A 16,106-nucleotide genomic window follows, 5' to 3' on the forward strand; every position below is an offset into this window, starting at 1 on the left:
AGACAACCTGGTTCAATTTGGGTCCCGATGCAAAACCAGTTGAGAACCACTGGTCTAGAACACATCCAACCGTTTATATCGTCACAAGAAAGCATATTTTGATTAGATGTGCTCAATCTAAACAGTGCACCAAATGTTCAATTCAGTTTCTCCTTCAAGTACCATCTCGCAATGCGCCCTGTTTGCCTGTGGGAAATGTGGGAAAGGGCCATTGTTCCCACAGCAATGTACTCTGCACTTGATCTGGGCAGAGAGGAACTGCAAGTTGGACTCAGTGAGATACACTTCTAAATGGATAGAGCAATTTGTTTAGGTTATTTTCCAGCTAGCTAGCTACTTTACATGCTGATATTTACTCTGGTATTATTGTACGTAGCTATGTTTGCTAGCTTCTTTTGCAATTTGGAAATTGTTGTGGAAATCTGTCGCAGCTCAAGTCGACTACAAAACCGACATTGTAATGCTCTCTCTCTGGGCTAGCTACAATGTTGGTTTTGTAGTCGACTTGAGCTGCAACAGATTTCCACAACGATTTTCACGTTGCAACAAAATAAAAAATAATGTTGCTACCAACCTTTGTTATAACAACAAAATGAAACATTTCTTCACCCCAAATTTTTTTTCTTCACATTTTAGTGTTATTTAACAATGTTCAACATTGGAATTAGTGGTTTGGGGTGGATTATTCCTTTAAGGGATATTGGTTGTACCTTGTAAGGTAACTTGCTGAGGCTATAGAATATTATATTTAGTACTGTAAAGACAAACTTTGTCTGTATGCATGTATGATATTATTACACATCATGTGCTTAGCATGTGCTTGCATGTACTAATAACATTGCTAATAGTATGTGGCAACAATGGTTATATATTGAATATGTTTCCAGGGGGAAGAGACAACAGTGTTGCGCAAATGTTTTGAAGGGGTCACGCGGGATGGGGAGGTCATTTGGGTTCGAGACACAGTCCTGCTGCGCTCTGGCCCCAGGAAGAAGTATCTGCCCTACATAGCCAAAATTTCAGCCCTATGGGAGGACTCAGAATCCGGTGAGGCACCGCCTTTTTTACATAAATCTAAACTGACCCAGATGGATGAAAAATGAAACTATAGCCATGTTTAAAACCATAGACCCACAGTTTCAAATAGTTTTGATTTTGTTTGAAATACTTCAGATTGAGCGTGCCTTGCACAATGGAACTAATGGAATAGCCCCAAAAGTACAAAACCTGCCCATCTTTTGTTCCAGGCAGGAATCAATTGCTCAAAACATTAGAATGAAAACAAATACCATTTGAACCAAGGTTTGTTAAACAGACCATTGTTTGCTGCATAATCATTTAGAGAATGTGACAAAACGTGAAATATTATGAATAGGATCCCTACCCATCACCGGATGGAATCCCTACCCATCATAATTCGATACAACTTCAGTTATCCTCTTTTCACTCTGAAAATTGCACTGTCTGTGTGCATCCTTAGGAGAGATGATGATGAGTCTGTTTTGGTACTACCGCCCAGAACACACACAGGGAGGCCGCAATCCCAGCACACACTGTGAGGTGAGTTTGCAGAAAGCTGAGTTCATACTGTGTGGCTGCAATCCACAATGTTTGTCCAGCCCCAGCCTGGTTCTCCGTAGGGAATGAGATGGCAAACACATTGCTTCCGTTGAATTATGTATTTCCTGGAGAAATAGGCTATAGGCTTCCCGTTGTCAATATCCCTCAGGAACAAACAGACTTTGTTCACCCAGGCTAGAAATAATAAACAGCAACCTTATTCACAACCCACTGGGCACAGATGTCAATTCAACATTTATTCCACGTTAGTTCAAAGTAATTTCATTGAAATGACGTGGAAACAACGTTGATTCAATCAATGTGTGCCCAGTGGAAATGATCTGCGAGAGAGCTAGTAGGGAGAAAAACGTTTTGAAACAGGGAGGCACTAACTGAACTTGTCCAACATAGCGGGGAGGGTCTCCTTGAAAGTGCCACCAGAGTGGTACAGCCTGATTTTCATGACCTGTTGTAAAACATTTTGCTGCAGTGTGCCCTACTTAATACCCTAGGCCCTTGAGAAGACCAAAGCTACTGCTTTGCTCTACTAAAGCCTCTGTAAGGATAACTAGCTAGGATTAAAACAAGACACACTTTTTTGATCTCCCATGACTGTGTGATTTCCTGATGGTAAGTGGGTCTTGGTGATGATGTCAGATACACATAGTTACGAGATTCCTCTTCATATTAAAGGGATAGTTCAGTTATGACATATTTTGATACATGAACATATGTAAAATTGCTGAAATATCCCTTTAAGCAAGGTATTTGTTTTGGTTCATAAGTGAAGATTCATGCATCATTTTCTTCAGTCTTGTCACCTGACCTTGTTTCCAGAATGAGATTTTTGCATCTCGTCATCAGGACCAGAACAGTGTGGCCTGCATTGAAGACAAGTGCTACGTTTTGACGTTAGCACAGTACTGTAGGTAAGGTGTCTGTTTTTCGCTGATGGAAGTTGGGCGTGAGAATCAATAGGATGTGGCAGCCACATGATGTTGAGTGGATTGTAATTACATTTTATCTGTTGCATTGTATTTGTTCACTTTTATTTTTCTCTGTGAGCTATTCTAAGATGTTAAAGGGCAATTCTGCCACTTTTCACCCTCATATTCATTATCTCCAGCACCATACCAGTGTCTAGATATGTAAAAACTATGTGTTTCTATGATCTGTGATTAAAAAGACGAGAAAAAAATGCTTCTCTGTGTCATCACAAGGTAGTATTAAAAGTACGAAAAACAGTGATTTTCAAAACCATCAACGAGTTCCTAGCCACAGGGAGGGTATTTTCATGCTCTCCATGCAGCGCAAAACTCTTAGCTTTTGAAAATCAATTAACTTCTGATGAGGTCATCGGGGGAACATTTTAAATGTTATATTTTTTTCTACAAAACATAGAAATGTGCCGTTTTCACATATGGAGACACTAGTATTTTGCTGGAGATAATGAAAATGAGGTTAAAAAACTGTGGAATTTCCATTTAAGCTTTTGGGTGGTCTTCTTGACATGGTATTTCAGATTTTGTGCCTTCATGAAATGTCGCGGGAAGGGTCTCCCTGAAAGTGCCACCAGAATGGTACGGCCTTGTGTTGAATATGGAACCTCTGCCCACCGCTGTGTGCCCACGGACATCGACCCCAACCTGGTGTTCGTCTGTCGCCACGTCTACGACTTCCGCTACGGGCGCATCCTGAAGAACCTGCAGTAGCACTTGTGAGGACAGTGGTAGAAGGAAGGAATATTAAACAGTGAAAGAAGAGGTTAAAAATACACTATTTTGTTCTTTCCTCAGAATCCTCACCAAAAGCGCCAGTTGAGACAGACCAAGCCACTCTGTTTTGAGAGGGGCATGAGATGTCAACAGTTTTAGGCTGAGTAAGTCTCGATGTCTGGAAGTGTTTTTGCTCAATGTCTCTCTCTCAAGTCCTGTGGGTCACAATTGGTCAATGAGGAAATGTTTTTTATCATCCCAAGCACAAATCCCCTTTTTTGTTTTTACTACTTTGCCAAATGATGATTTTATTTTTGCTTCATCCCATTCCTTTGCCTATAAATATGTGGGTTAGTAGTCACGTTTTGTGTTGATAGATGGTACGAGTTAAGACTTGTTTTGGATTTAACGGGATGACTCATAAATTAAATGAAGGCTTAACACTTTTATCTGTAATGATTTAGTCTTGAATTTAAATTTTAATTGACTTAAGTGCATAGAGAAATATGTATTTATATATGGAGAAAATCTAATTTATTTTTAAAGTAATTTAAGAGTGAATTATTTAGACTTTTCAAAACGAGAAATTATCCAGGCGTTTGCCAACACTGACTCGCTGTCTGCACTGTCTTAGAGGTAAAGTACCTGTGAATCCCAAACCAGCCCCTCGCCCTTACCAACTCACTCAGAGGTGCCCTTTGTTGTCATGCCCTCCGTTGTCATGGGCTGCTGAAGAAATTCCTAGGGGGACTTCTAGAGTGGAGAGGTGATGAAATAAACCCATCAACTTTGGTACACACTTGTGACTTGAATCGTGCAATTCATGTTTCACATTTAAATAATAATTTAAATAATTATATGAGCAGGAAATTCTAATGAACAAATTCCCCTTGTTGTCTTAGAAGATATAAACCTCAGTAACAGTTAACAGATTACATAGAATTTTTGAGGTAATTTATTTGGTATTTGCTCAAAATCAGACACAAATGAATGCATATTGCGCAAACTCCAAACATATTGCACTGCGTGTTGTGGCTATCACTTTGATCATTTTAACTCCCTCAGTTTTGGACAATTGTGCATGTGGTGGAGGCGTGCATGAACGTGCAAATGGAGGGCGGAAAGGACTGTTTTTTTTGATTCAGCATATGAATGACCGGTGACTCTTAACTGGAAGGGCCACCCCAAGATAATGTTTTTGCCCTACTACCCTGCCTTGAATTGACCAATGACAAGTGTTCATTGCCCTTGAGCAAGGTAGTTAACCCCCAACAATAACTGCTTCCTGGGCGCCGATGACGTCGATTAAGGCATCCCCTGTGGAAGACACATTTCAGTTGAATGCATTCACTTGTGCAATTGACTACTTTCCAAGAAAAGTAGGACAACATTATTGTTATTTTATGTATTTTTTAAATGCCATTTTTTTCTGGTAAATTCTGTTAATTGATAACAAATGGATTTACCAAAAAGGGAATAGAAGGAGTGTAAAATGTCAAATTCAACTTATTCCCTGGTGTAGAAAACTCTGAATGGCATATTTCTTATGTGCATACGTTACAAGTTTTAGCATGGAGTTTCTGGGAATTCATGGAAAGGATATTCATAGCACAGAGTGTTTGTATAATTTAACATGGACCTGTGTAATATAAAACAATATTTAAATGGAATAAATAATATATGATTTTGAATCCAAGAGTTTAATTTGACGAGATTGCAAAGTCAGTCTGACTAATCTTTGCGTGTTCATGACATTGTGTCAAGTTCTTACAAATTAACATCTGTAACTTACTCTCATTTAGCTCCTGAACGGAGTTGACTTTCTAATAAAAATCTTTCTGCTTTTAAAGGGCAACTCCATCACTTTTCAACCTCATTTTCATTATCTCCAGTACCACACCCGTGTCAACGTATGTAAAAAATAAAAAATAAAAAAGTTTTAAAGAAAAATTGCATAAAGTTACAAAGTTCTACAAAGTTTAAAACCGTGATTTTCAAACACTATGAAATTCAAGTGATGTGGGGAGCAAGAAAATACCCTTTCTTACGGTATGACTTCCTTCGCATTTAAAAACTGGATGAAAGGTGGTTACAGAGAGGCATTTGTTAGGACCTTTCTTATTATCTGGAGATTATGAATATGAGGTTGGAAAGTGGTGGAATTGCTCTTTAACTTTCTCCTGGTTCAGTGAGATGAGCTGTTGAACAACCTGAGAAGCATACTAAGACAAACCCACCACATGGTGTCCTGCTAGGTCTGCTTTCAGTGTTTAATTCAACATAATTTTGTCTTCTGATAAATACAATAATGGATGTCTCCATAGGCCGTATGTATCAAGCGTCTCAGAGTAGGAGTAGTTTAAGGATCAGTTTTGGCTTTTAGATTACAGTGAATAAGGTTACATGGACGGGGCAAGCTGATCCAAGATCAGCACTTCTTCTTTGAGACAACTGATATGTACGGACACAGAAGTTTACATTAATTTCATTTATATTGATCCTCAAATCCGATAAAATATTGGAACGATAAAAGGTACTCTTTTATCATATGTTGACCTTTCATAGTTTCCTCATGACACCTTTTTGAGTGTCACAAAAAGGTAATGCCCCGTGCTTACAACAGCCCTTTGATGTCTTATGCCACTTTAATGTGTAATCAACCTTTCCTTGAGAATTAATGGTGGCCATTCATATATTCTTATTGAGTGGATCAGGAGATAGGGGGTTCAAGGACTCTTGGAATTCCAATATAGTAATTAGCAACCCAGTATCACAGATTATTGTGAAATAGACACAAGTTGCTTATTGGAACTTTGTGACAGGCACACAAAGATGTGATTTTTTTTCGTGTGCACTACATAATTTTCTATACAGTTAATTTCAATCACAGATAAAGACAGTAGGTTACTTAAGACAGAAACAATAGGAGGACGGTTGGTTGGGCTTATAACGCGAATGTCTAGCAACACAAATGATTTCCCTCATTACGGACAACTTTAGCTTATTAGCAACTTTGCAGCTACTTAGCATGCTAGCTAACCCTTCCCCTAACCTTAACCCTTTAACCTAACTCCATTTGCATGTCTAACAGCCTGCATGTTTGATAAAAGCTTATTAAGGGTAAACTACTTACAGTTTAATCGCCTTGTACTGTATTGATCTATTACCTTGGGGTTGTTTGTGTGTGTGTCTGTGTGCATGTTCCCTCACTTGTGTATTTAAAAAAAAAAAATTATTTCACCTTTATTTAACCAGGTAGGCTAGTTGAGAACAAGTTCTCATTTGCAACTGCGACCTGGCCAAGATAAAGCATAGCAGTGTGAACAGACAACACAGAGTTACACATGGAGTAAACAATTAACAAGTCAATGCACAGTAGAGAAAAAAAAGGCGAGTCTATATACATTGTGTGCAAAAGGCAATATGTGTCCATGTGTGTTCATTCCCCTCATACCTTGCAGGCTATTGCAGTGAAATACTTTTACACGTTCCCCAGTGAAAATTGACTTCAGTCGGTCTGTTTCCGTGCACAGATGTTGTACACAGTTTAAGTCAATGACAGTAGAACTCTATCTACACTTGAGATAGAGTACACCTGCAAGAAAATGGAGTACACCTGCAAGGTCACTCATCCCATTTTCAGCTGTCCTTAAGATCTTCAATTTGGAGTGGCTGTCTTTGCTTTCTTTAGAAAAAATATTGGTCCATTGATTCAATCGTTTGCGACTTAGAGTGCCTTTTATTTCCGGATGCTCTTGAGGCTAATTCAAGGTCTCGGTGTAATATTGTTTTTCCGTATTTCGAGAAATGTAATTTGCTACCACTTCACTTGTTATTTCAATTTGGTCGGGAAACAAACTGCTGGTGGCCTGGTTTTTCCTCTGACCCCATCAAAAAAGTACCAAAGAGCAGAATGCTCACTTCTTAAGGCGTGCACACATAGCACCGATTGTGGATCTAGCATTTGTGTCTGGGTGTGCACTCGGTTCAGACTTGGGGGGAGTGAAGGAGGGTATAGACATAATTAGGCATTTAAGATATTTAAATATTGTATTTCACGATGTGGCCGATTAATTTGTCATAGTCACTGGAAATTAAGTAAATTATGTGATCTGTAGAAATGTATTTCTCCATCCTAGGACATGTGGTATAGGCTACCAGACATTAAATGTGTCTGATAATAATAGCTTTCTGAACTATAATGGAAGGGTTGGCATAGGATATAAATCCGTATAGCTCAGACACACTGGTAGGATTGTCAAATGTTTGCCTGCCGACAGCACTTATGACCTCCATACAGAGTGTCAGCAGTCAATATTTATTGTGTTCACACAGAAAAACCTTGAAGTAGTCAGCCACTCGGCCTTGTTAAAATACTCTATCCAGAAGGTGCCAGTAGCGTTGTTTCGCAATGCATGTCTGTGTGTGTTGCTTAATTCATGGTCTAGCCCTTGTTGATACTAGCGAGATGGCCACAGCTTGATAACTACCTAGCAAGATGACAAATACAGTGTTTAATTCACTCTGCATAATCCACTACCAACAGTGCCAGCCCATAGACAAATGTTTAGCTAGCTAGTGAACATTAGCATATTCGCTAGCTACCTAGCCAATGACATTGCACTAACTCAGCAGCTAACACAGGCAGTTTTTTAATGGAAATGAATCCATTGTGATTGAATTATAATGAGTTGTAGAAAGTATTTAGTGTTGTGTTGTTGTGTGTTGTTTAGTGTCCTTTAGTGTATTTAGTGTTGTTTATTATCCTTTTTGTTGACACTTCTGTTGGCTCCCACTGAGAGTTTGGTAGGTTACTTTTTAAATGTAATCCGTTACTAATTACCTGTCTAAAATTGTAATCGGTAACCTAATCTGATCCTTTTATTCAGATTACAACTGCTCACTTTTGGTTGTTTGAAAAGGAAATAATCTCCAAAATTGTCACGCCCTGACCTTGGAGAGCCTTTAATTGTTCTATTTGGTTAGGTCAGGGTGTAATTTGGGTGGGCATTCTAGTTTGTCTATTTCTTTGTTGGCCGGGTATGGTTCCCAATCAGAGGCAGCTGTCTATCATTGTCTCTGATTGGGGATCATACTTAGGCAGCCCTTTTTCCCACCTTCAGTTGTGGTATCTTCTTTGTGTGTAGTTGCTTTCTGCACTGCATATAGCTTTACGTTCATTTAGCATTTTGTTGTTTTTTGGTGTCATTTAAAATAAAAATATAATGTACGCTTACCTCGCTGCACCTTGGTCTCCTTCTAACAACGGACGTAACAGAAGATCCCACCACCAAAGGACCAAGCAGTGTGGCCAGGAGGAGCAGGGATCCTGGGCCCGGGAGAAAAGTGAGTGGAGGACATCATGGACATGGGAGGAGGTTATGGCAGGGACCCTGTCATGAAAGCAGGCGGAGGCAGCGCAGAAGGACCAACGGCGACTCCGAAGTTCACGACCAAGAAGGAAGCCCGAGAGGCAGCCCCCCCAATTTTTGGGGGCGGGGGCACACGGGTTGGTTGCCGAATTCGAGGGGAGAGTTTGAGAGCGAAAAGGTGCATTGGGATAGACTGAGTGAGGAGTATTTTGAGATTGTTGAGGGGAGTGATGAGGTAGAGTGGATGGTTTGGTGGAGCAAGACAGTCGCCGTGAGGAGCGTGGGACCAGTGTTTTGCGGAGATACGCTATGTGTCTCCCAGTGCGCATTCACAGCCCGGTATGTTCTGTGCCAGCTCCTCACACTTGCCATGCGTAAGTGAGCACCCAGCCAGGATGGGTTGTGCCGTCCCAGCGCTCCTGGTCTCCAGTACGCCTCCTCGGTCCAGGATATCCTGTGCCGGCACTACGCACTGTGTCGCCAGTGCGCCTTCACAGCCCAATGCGCCCTGTGTGCCAGCTTTACGCTCCAGACCTCCAATGCGCCTCCACGGCCCAGTATATCCTGCGCTGGCCATACGTACTCTGTCTCCAGTGCGCCTCCACAGTCCAGTACGTCCTGTGCCTCCTCCCCGCACTCGCCCTGAGGTGGATGTCATCAACCCGGTGCCACCTGTACCGGTCCCACGCATCAGGCCTCCAGTGCGCCTCCACAATCCAGAGCTTCCGGCGACAGTTCCCAGTCCAGAGCTTCCGGCGACAGTCCCCAGTCCGGAGCTTCCGGCGACGTTACCCAGTCCGGAGCTTCCGGCGACGTTTCCCAGTCCGAAACCTCCTGAGACCGTCCACAGTCTGGAGCCTCTGGCGACAGTCCGGAGTCTCCGGCGGCGATCCGCAGTCCGGAGTCTCCGGTGGCAGTCGGGAGTCTCCGGCGGTGGTCCGCAGTCTGGAGTTTCCGGCGGCGGTCGGCAGTCCGTTCCAAAATGGATGGTGTTGAGAGATAGATGGCAGGGGTTGAATGGGGCTGAAGGGTGGGACTAATAACAAGATAACCAATGTAAAATATAGGGGGTCTGTAAAATGAATATAGGTTCAGAAAATCTGTGAAATAGCACATGTACAAATAGAAATCAAACTGGATGGACATCAGAAATAGAGGAAGGACTAAAAACAAACCAAATATTACTATTGTAAAATATATTGTGTCTGTAAAATGTGTATAAGATGTATAAACTGAAGGTAGAAGTCTAAGTGCTATTGTTTATTAGTTCACTCCAATTGGGGGAAGGGTGGTATGGTTTGCGGGGAATAGTAAAGGTATATTCTAAAAAAAGTATGTATATCTATATAGGTATGTGTATGTATATGTATGCATATGTGTATATATATGGATATATATACAGTGGGGAGAAGTATTTGATACACTGCCGATTTTGCAGGTTTTCCTACTTACAAAGCATGTAGAGGTCTGTAATTTGGAAATTATTGGAAACCTGGAAAACCTGCAAAATCGGCAGTGTATCAAATACTTGTTCTCCCCACTGTATTTACAAAAATATATATATGGGGGATTGGAAATGATGCAGACAATTACATTGATGGAAGCAACAGTCTTTCCGCAATATTAAGCTGATCCACCCTCTAAAAAAAAAGAAAAACGTAATTACTTTCCATTACTTTTGGATACACATAATAAAAAAATGATTATTACCAATTTAACAACATTTATTGCCGAATGTTTGAGCCACACATTTAATAAGAGGCATTTATTTGGGTTGAAAAACAATTGAACAGCAGGAAATCTGTAGTGTGGCTTTATTGATTTGGGAAGCATATTACTCTGAAACCATAGCAACCCTGACAGTGAGCATATTGTTATGTTGGGTTACAGAGTGCAACTAGCTTTCAAAACGTTTTTATTTTTACTTTTGATGTAGCAAGCTAGCTATACTAGGTAGCTAAATGAATGCCACCCAATTGTCTACAACTGATTTTTCTTACTTAAAATATATTTAATTAGCGAAATTGTGACCAAATTAGCATAATAGCATACTTGCAATAATATCTTGCTGACTACAGTATCTAGCAACCAACAGAGCAACATTAACCTGTTGAGTGTAGGGGGCAGTATTTTGATGTTTGAATGAAAAATGTACCCAAATTAAACTGCCTATTTCTCAGGCCCAGAATCTAAAATATGCATATAATTGTCTGATTAGGATAGAAAACACTCTAAAGTTACCAAAACTGTCAAAATATTGTCTGTGAGTATAACAGAACTGATATAGCAGGCGAAAACCTGAGGAAATCCAACTTGGAAGTGCCTAAGAGAAACTAATCTCCCTGTTCCATTGCATGCCTTCCCTCCATTTAAAGGGATATCAACCAGATTCCTTTCCCTATGGCTTCCACATGGTGTGAACAGTCTTTAGACATAGTTTTAGGCTTTAGGAGAACTATCACATCGCGTCAGTGGTTGGCTGGGTGCCAGCAGAGTTTTGCATATGCGCAACAGCTTGGAGCAGACATTTTCTCTCTCTCTCCTATTGAAAAAGCTACGGTCCGGTTGAAATATTATAAATTATTTATTGTAAAAACAACCTGAGGATTGATTATAAAAAACGTTTGACATGTTTCTACGAACTTTACGGATACTATTTGGAATTTTTGTCTGCCTGTCATGACCTGCACGAGCCTGTGGATTTCTGAACAAAACGCGCCAACCAAATAGAGCTTTTTGGATATAAAACTTACCTTTATCAAACCAAAGGAACATTTATTGTGTAACTGGGAGTCTCGTGAGTGCAAACATCCGAAGATTATCAAGGTAAGCAATTAATTTATTCCTTTTCTGACTTTCATGACCAATCTACTTTGCTGCTAGCTGTTTGTAATGTTTTGTCTGCTGAGAGAGAGATGTCCTAACATAAACAGTTGGATAGCTTTTGCTGTAAAGCAAGCTGTGTTTTGCTATATTGCACTTGTGATTTCATAAAAATGTAATATTTTCGGTAATTTAATTTGAATTTGGCACTCTGCAATTCAGCGGATGTTGACGAAAATGATCCCGCTAATGGGATGGGTGACCCAAGAAAAGTTAGCAGCATACCACATAGTGTAGGAAAGTTGGCAAGCAAATTAGCAAACTAAACAGGTTAGCTAGCTAGAAATATGACTAACTAGCTAGCTAGAACTCTCTGAAATCAGTCAAAAGTTTGGACACACCTACTTATTCAAGGGTTTTTCTTTACTAATATGGACTTGGTGTTTTACCAAATGGAGCTATCTTATGTCACCACCTCTAACTTATCACAACCCAACTGATTGGCTCAAACTCAAATAAATAAATTCAAATAAATTCCACAAATGAACTTTAATTGAGGCACACTTTTTAATTTAAATGCATTCCAGATGACTACCTCATGAAGCTGGCAACCTGTCTGTCTCTAGAGACTAGCTAGCATGCCACACCTGCCAATCATCATCCTTATCTCCAAGTGTTTCTTCAGGTTCGAAGTTGAGTCTCTGTATGTCGAAAGCAGCTTTACCATGGGCAAACAGTTTGCATTCCTGCCCTTTTCTTGTTTGATCACAATTTGTTCTTTGAAACGCTATCCAAAATATGCACTGCGTTGGTGCACCATACGTTTTCTTTTGTGACCGTGTATGTTGCTCAGGCGGGAAGATCAAAGTAGCACTCGGTTAATTACTGATGTTATTATGAAAGGTAATTAAGAAAACAGGAAATTGTTTCATGGATATTTTTTTTCTGCCAACATCCCTTCTAAATTTGAAAGTAATCCTAGAAGTAATTAGAAACTTTTTCAAAAGTATTGGTAATCCGGTTTCAAATTTTTTGGCTGGTAATGAATCGAATTACAGTTACAGTTTTTTTATTCCATTACATGTAATCCGTTACTCCCCAACCCTGCTCCCGTTGCAGGGGTTTGTGCTCTCTGATTAGCTCAATGTCAAGTTGTTGGCCACTGTCGAGCATTGCGATTTTAAAGTAGAAGTGTCAGGATCGTTGCTACCGGGTCGCCTCACAGGAGGTACCACTTTTGTTCTAGCAAGAGAAGGAACGACCTCCCGCTGTGATAAGTACCTATCAGCAGTCTATCGGCAGTGAGATTCATAGTGTGTTTACAGGAACCATTCATACCATTTCAGATTGAGTCTCTCTTCACAAGCAATCAAAACGAAGACCGAGTTTGAGAAACACTGCCTTAATCCATAATGCCATAACCTTCTCATATGGTCCTGAGAATGCTCCATCTTTGTTATTTGTCTTCTCAGCCTCAACCGATAATAGATTAACAATCAACTGTAAAAAAGAAGAAGAAATGCGCTGCAATGGATAGCTGTTGTGTTACAGGCTGGATGACCAATTCTGCATATTTTTCTTCTTCCGCTGATCGTAACTTTTTTGAGCATAATGTTTCCCCCATCATATCCTATGACTGAAAATAGGTTCTGGACATCAGAACAGCGATCACTAACCTTGATTTTGATGAAGATTTCTACTTCAACGAGTTGGAGATGCAGGACATACTGCTCACCCTGGACCATGCCCTTAATTGCCGAAATTCGGAAAAAAGAAAAAGGCAAAGTAAGAGAGGTTGACGTGTGGGCACTCTGACAAAACCCCCCTTACTATTGGCGAATGTAGAATCAACGGAGACAAACTGGACTAGCTCTGTTCGAGACTGTCCTGTCACTAAAGGAGGAGTATGTGTCTTAGGGCTAGGCATCCCATCAGCGGGACACCTGTCGACAATTTCCGGTGAAATTGGAAGGCACGTAATTCAAATAAATAATCGTAAAATTATGGATATTAAACATCTAGGTACATACAAGTGTCTTATATCGGTTAAAAGCTAAAATTCTTGTTAATCTAACTGCATTGTCCGATTTCCAATAGGCTTTACAGCGGAATCATGCCATGCGATTGTTTGACGACGGCACACCACATCAACATATTTTTCAACCAACACAGGCTTCATAAAATCACAAATAGCGATTAAATAATCACTTACTTTTTGAAAATCTTCCTCTGATTTGCAAACTTCTGGTTGGTTTTTCTTTGGATTTTCTCCTACTATATTAATTGTGTTATAGTCTCATACATTATTGTAACATTTCTACAAACGTCAAAGTGTTTTCTATCCAGTGGTACCAATTATATGCATATCCTGGCTTCTGGGCCTGTGTAACAGGCAGTTTACTTTGGGCACGTCAGTCAGGTGGAAATTCTGAAAAAAAGCACCCTAGCCCTAACAAGTTTTTAAATTTAACAACAGCTGGTGCGCAATCTGTAATATTAAGGAAGTCTCGAGGTTCTGCTCGCTTGAGTTAGAATACTTCATGATAAGCTGTAGACTATAGTATTTCTCAAGAGAGTTTTCATCTATATTTTTCGTAGCTGTCTATTTACCATAACAAACTGCTACTGGAATTAGGACCGCAATCAATGAGCTGTATAGGGCCATAAGCAAACAAGAAAATGCTCATCCAGAGGTGGCACGCCTAGTGGCCAATGATTTTATTGAATGAAAACTGAAATCTGTTTCATGTCATTTCTACCAGCATGTCACCTGTGTAGCTAGTAGAGGAGAAAAAACTCTAGATCACCTTGACGCTTCGAACACACCGACAGCGTCATTGCATTTTGGTACACCAGAATTACATTAATTTCCAATGAAACACTGCGTTTGCCCTGCAGCATTGCATTGCAGAGGCAGTTGCAGTGCCTTCGGTGTGGTGCATTCGTTGAATTTATCGAACATAAGTGTCAAACTGTATACATAGACGGCTTGACAGAAATGGTAGCAGAAGGTGAATGTTAAACTTTTGTTGCATACATATCCAGATGAGGCTGCATACTATTTTGCGCAATGACGCTATCGGTGTGTTCGAAGAGTTGCTCCACACACAGAAATGCGTACAAAGTTCTCCCTCACCCTCCATTTGGCAGGGCTTGCAAACTATCACAGAATATAAATCAAATCAAATCAAATTTTATTTGTCACATACACATGGTTAGCAGATGTTAATGCGAGTGTAGCGAAATGCTTGTGCTTCTAGTTCCGACAATGCAGTAATAACCAACAAGTAATCTAACTAACAATTCCAAAACTACTGTCTTATACAAAGTGTAAGGGGATAAAGAATATGTACATAAGGATATATGAATGAGTGATGGTACAGAGGAGCATAGGCAAGATACAGTAGATGGTATCGAGTACAGTATATACATATGAGATGAGTATGTAAACAAAGTGGCATAGTTAAAGTGGCTAGTGATACATGTATTACATAAGGATGCAGTCGATGATATAGAGTAAAGTATATACGTATGCATATGAGATGAATAATGTAGGGTAAGTAACATTATATAAGGTAGCATTGTTTAAAGTGGCTAGTGATATATTTACATAATTTCCCATCAATTCCCATTATTAAAGTGGCTGGAGCAGAGTCAGTGTCATTGACAGTGTGTTGGCAGTAGCCACTCAATGTTAGTGGTGGCTGTTTAACAGTCTGATGGCCTTGAGATAGAAGCTGTTTTTCAGTCTCTCGGTCCCAGCTTTGATGCAACTGTACTGACCTCGCCTTCTGGATGATATTGGGGTGAACAGGCAGTGGCTCGGGTGGTTGGTGTCCTTGATGATCTTTATGGCCTTCCTGTAACATCGGGTGGTGTAGGTGTCCTGGAGGGCAGGTAGTTTGCCCCCGGTGATGCGTTGTGCAGACCTCACTACCCTCTGGAGAGCCTTACGGTTGTGGGCGGAGCAGTTGCCGTACCAGGCGGTGATACAGCCCGCCAGGATGCTCTCGATTGTGCATCTGTAGAAGTTTGTGAGTGCTTTTGGTGACAAGCCGAATTTCTTCAGCCTCCTGAGGTTGAAGAGGCGCTGCTGCGCCTTCTTCACGATGCTGTCTGTGTGAGTGGACCAATTCAGTTTGTCTGTGATGTGTATGCCGAGGAACTTAAAACTTGCTACCCTCTCCACTACTGTTCCATCGATGTGGATAGGGGGGTGTTCCCTCTGCTGTTTCCTGAAGTCCACAATCATCTCCTTAGTTTTGTTGACGTTGAGTGTGAGGTTATTTTCCTGACACCACACTCCGAGGGCCCTCGGAGTGTGGGAAACTCAGCCGCGAACTGCCCAGTGACCCGAGTTTATTTTTCTGTCCTGTTTACAAGTCACTTTTTCCAAGTTATATGTACATATCTACTTCAATTACCTCGTACCCCTGCACATCGACTCGGTTCTGGTACCCCCGTGTTATTCTACACCTGTTGTTTACGAAGCATGTGACAAATACAATTTTATTTGATTTGTGCCCCCTTGTGAAAGCCAGACAAAAGCTGTCAATATCATCATATTATGTCAGGTAAATTGCCTCTGTGTGTCCAACACAGTTCAAATGGATTGACTGAAAATGTTTTCCCTGTG

The 16,106-nt window shown here is 40.6% G+C and overlaps 1 protein-coding gene across 3 annotated transcripts in view; it reads left to right on the forward strand.

The window, feature by feature from the left end:
- LOC112256407 (bromo adjacent homology domain-containing 1 protein-like) overlaps positions 1-4,966 on the forward strand; it is a 32,837-nt gene extending 27,871 nt beyond the window's left edge. For all 3 annotated transcript variants that reach the window (XM_024429658.2, XM_024429657.2, XM_024429656.2), the window contains exons 4-7: positions 888-1,047; positions 1,481-1,560; positions 2,398-2,489; positions 3,083-4,966. In XM_024429658.2, the coding sequence (XP_024285426.1) occupies positions 888-1,047; positions 1,481-1,560; positions 2,398-2,489; positions 3,083-3,272 (522 nt within the window). In that variant the 3' untranslated portion in view covers positions 3,273-4,966. The remainder of the gene's footprint in view (positions 1-887; positions 1,048-1,480; positions 1,561-2,397; positions 2,490-3,082) is intronic.
- Positions 4,967-16,106: the final 11,140 nt, after the last annotated feature.

Source organism: Oncorhynchus tshawytscha, linkage group LG24 (assembly GCF_018296145.1).
Source record: "Oncorhynchus tshawytscha isolate Ot180627B linkage group LG24, Otsh_v2.0, whole genome shotgun sequence".
Classification (NCBI taxonomy): domain Eukaryota; kingdom Metazoa; phylum Chordata; class Actinopteri; order Salmoniformes; family Salmonidae; genus Oncorhynchus; species Oncorhynchus tshawytscha.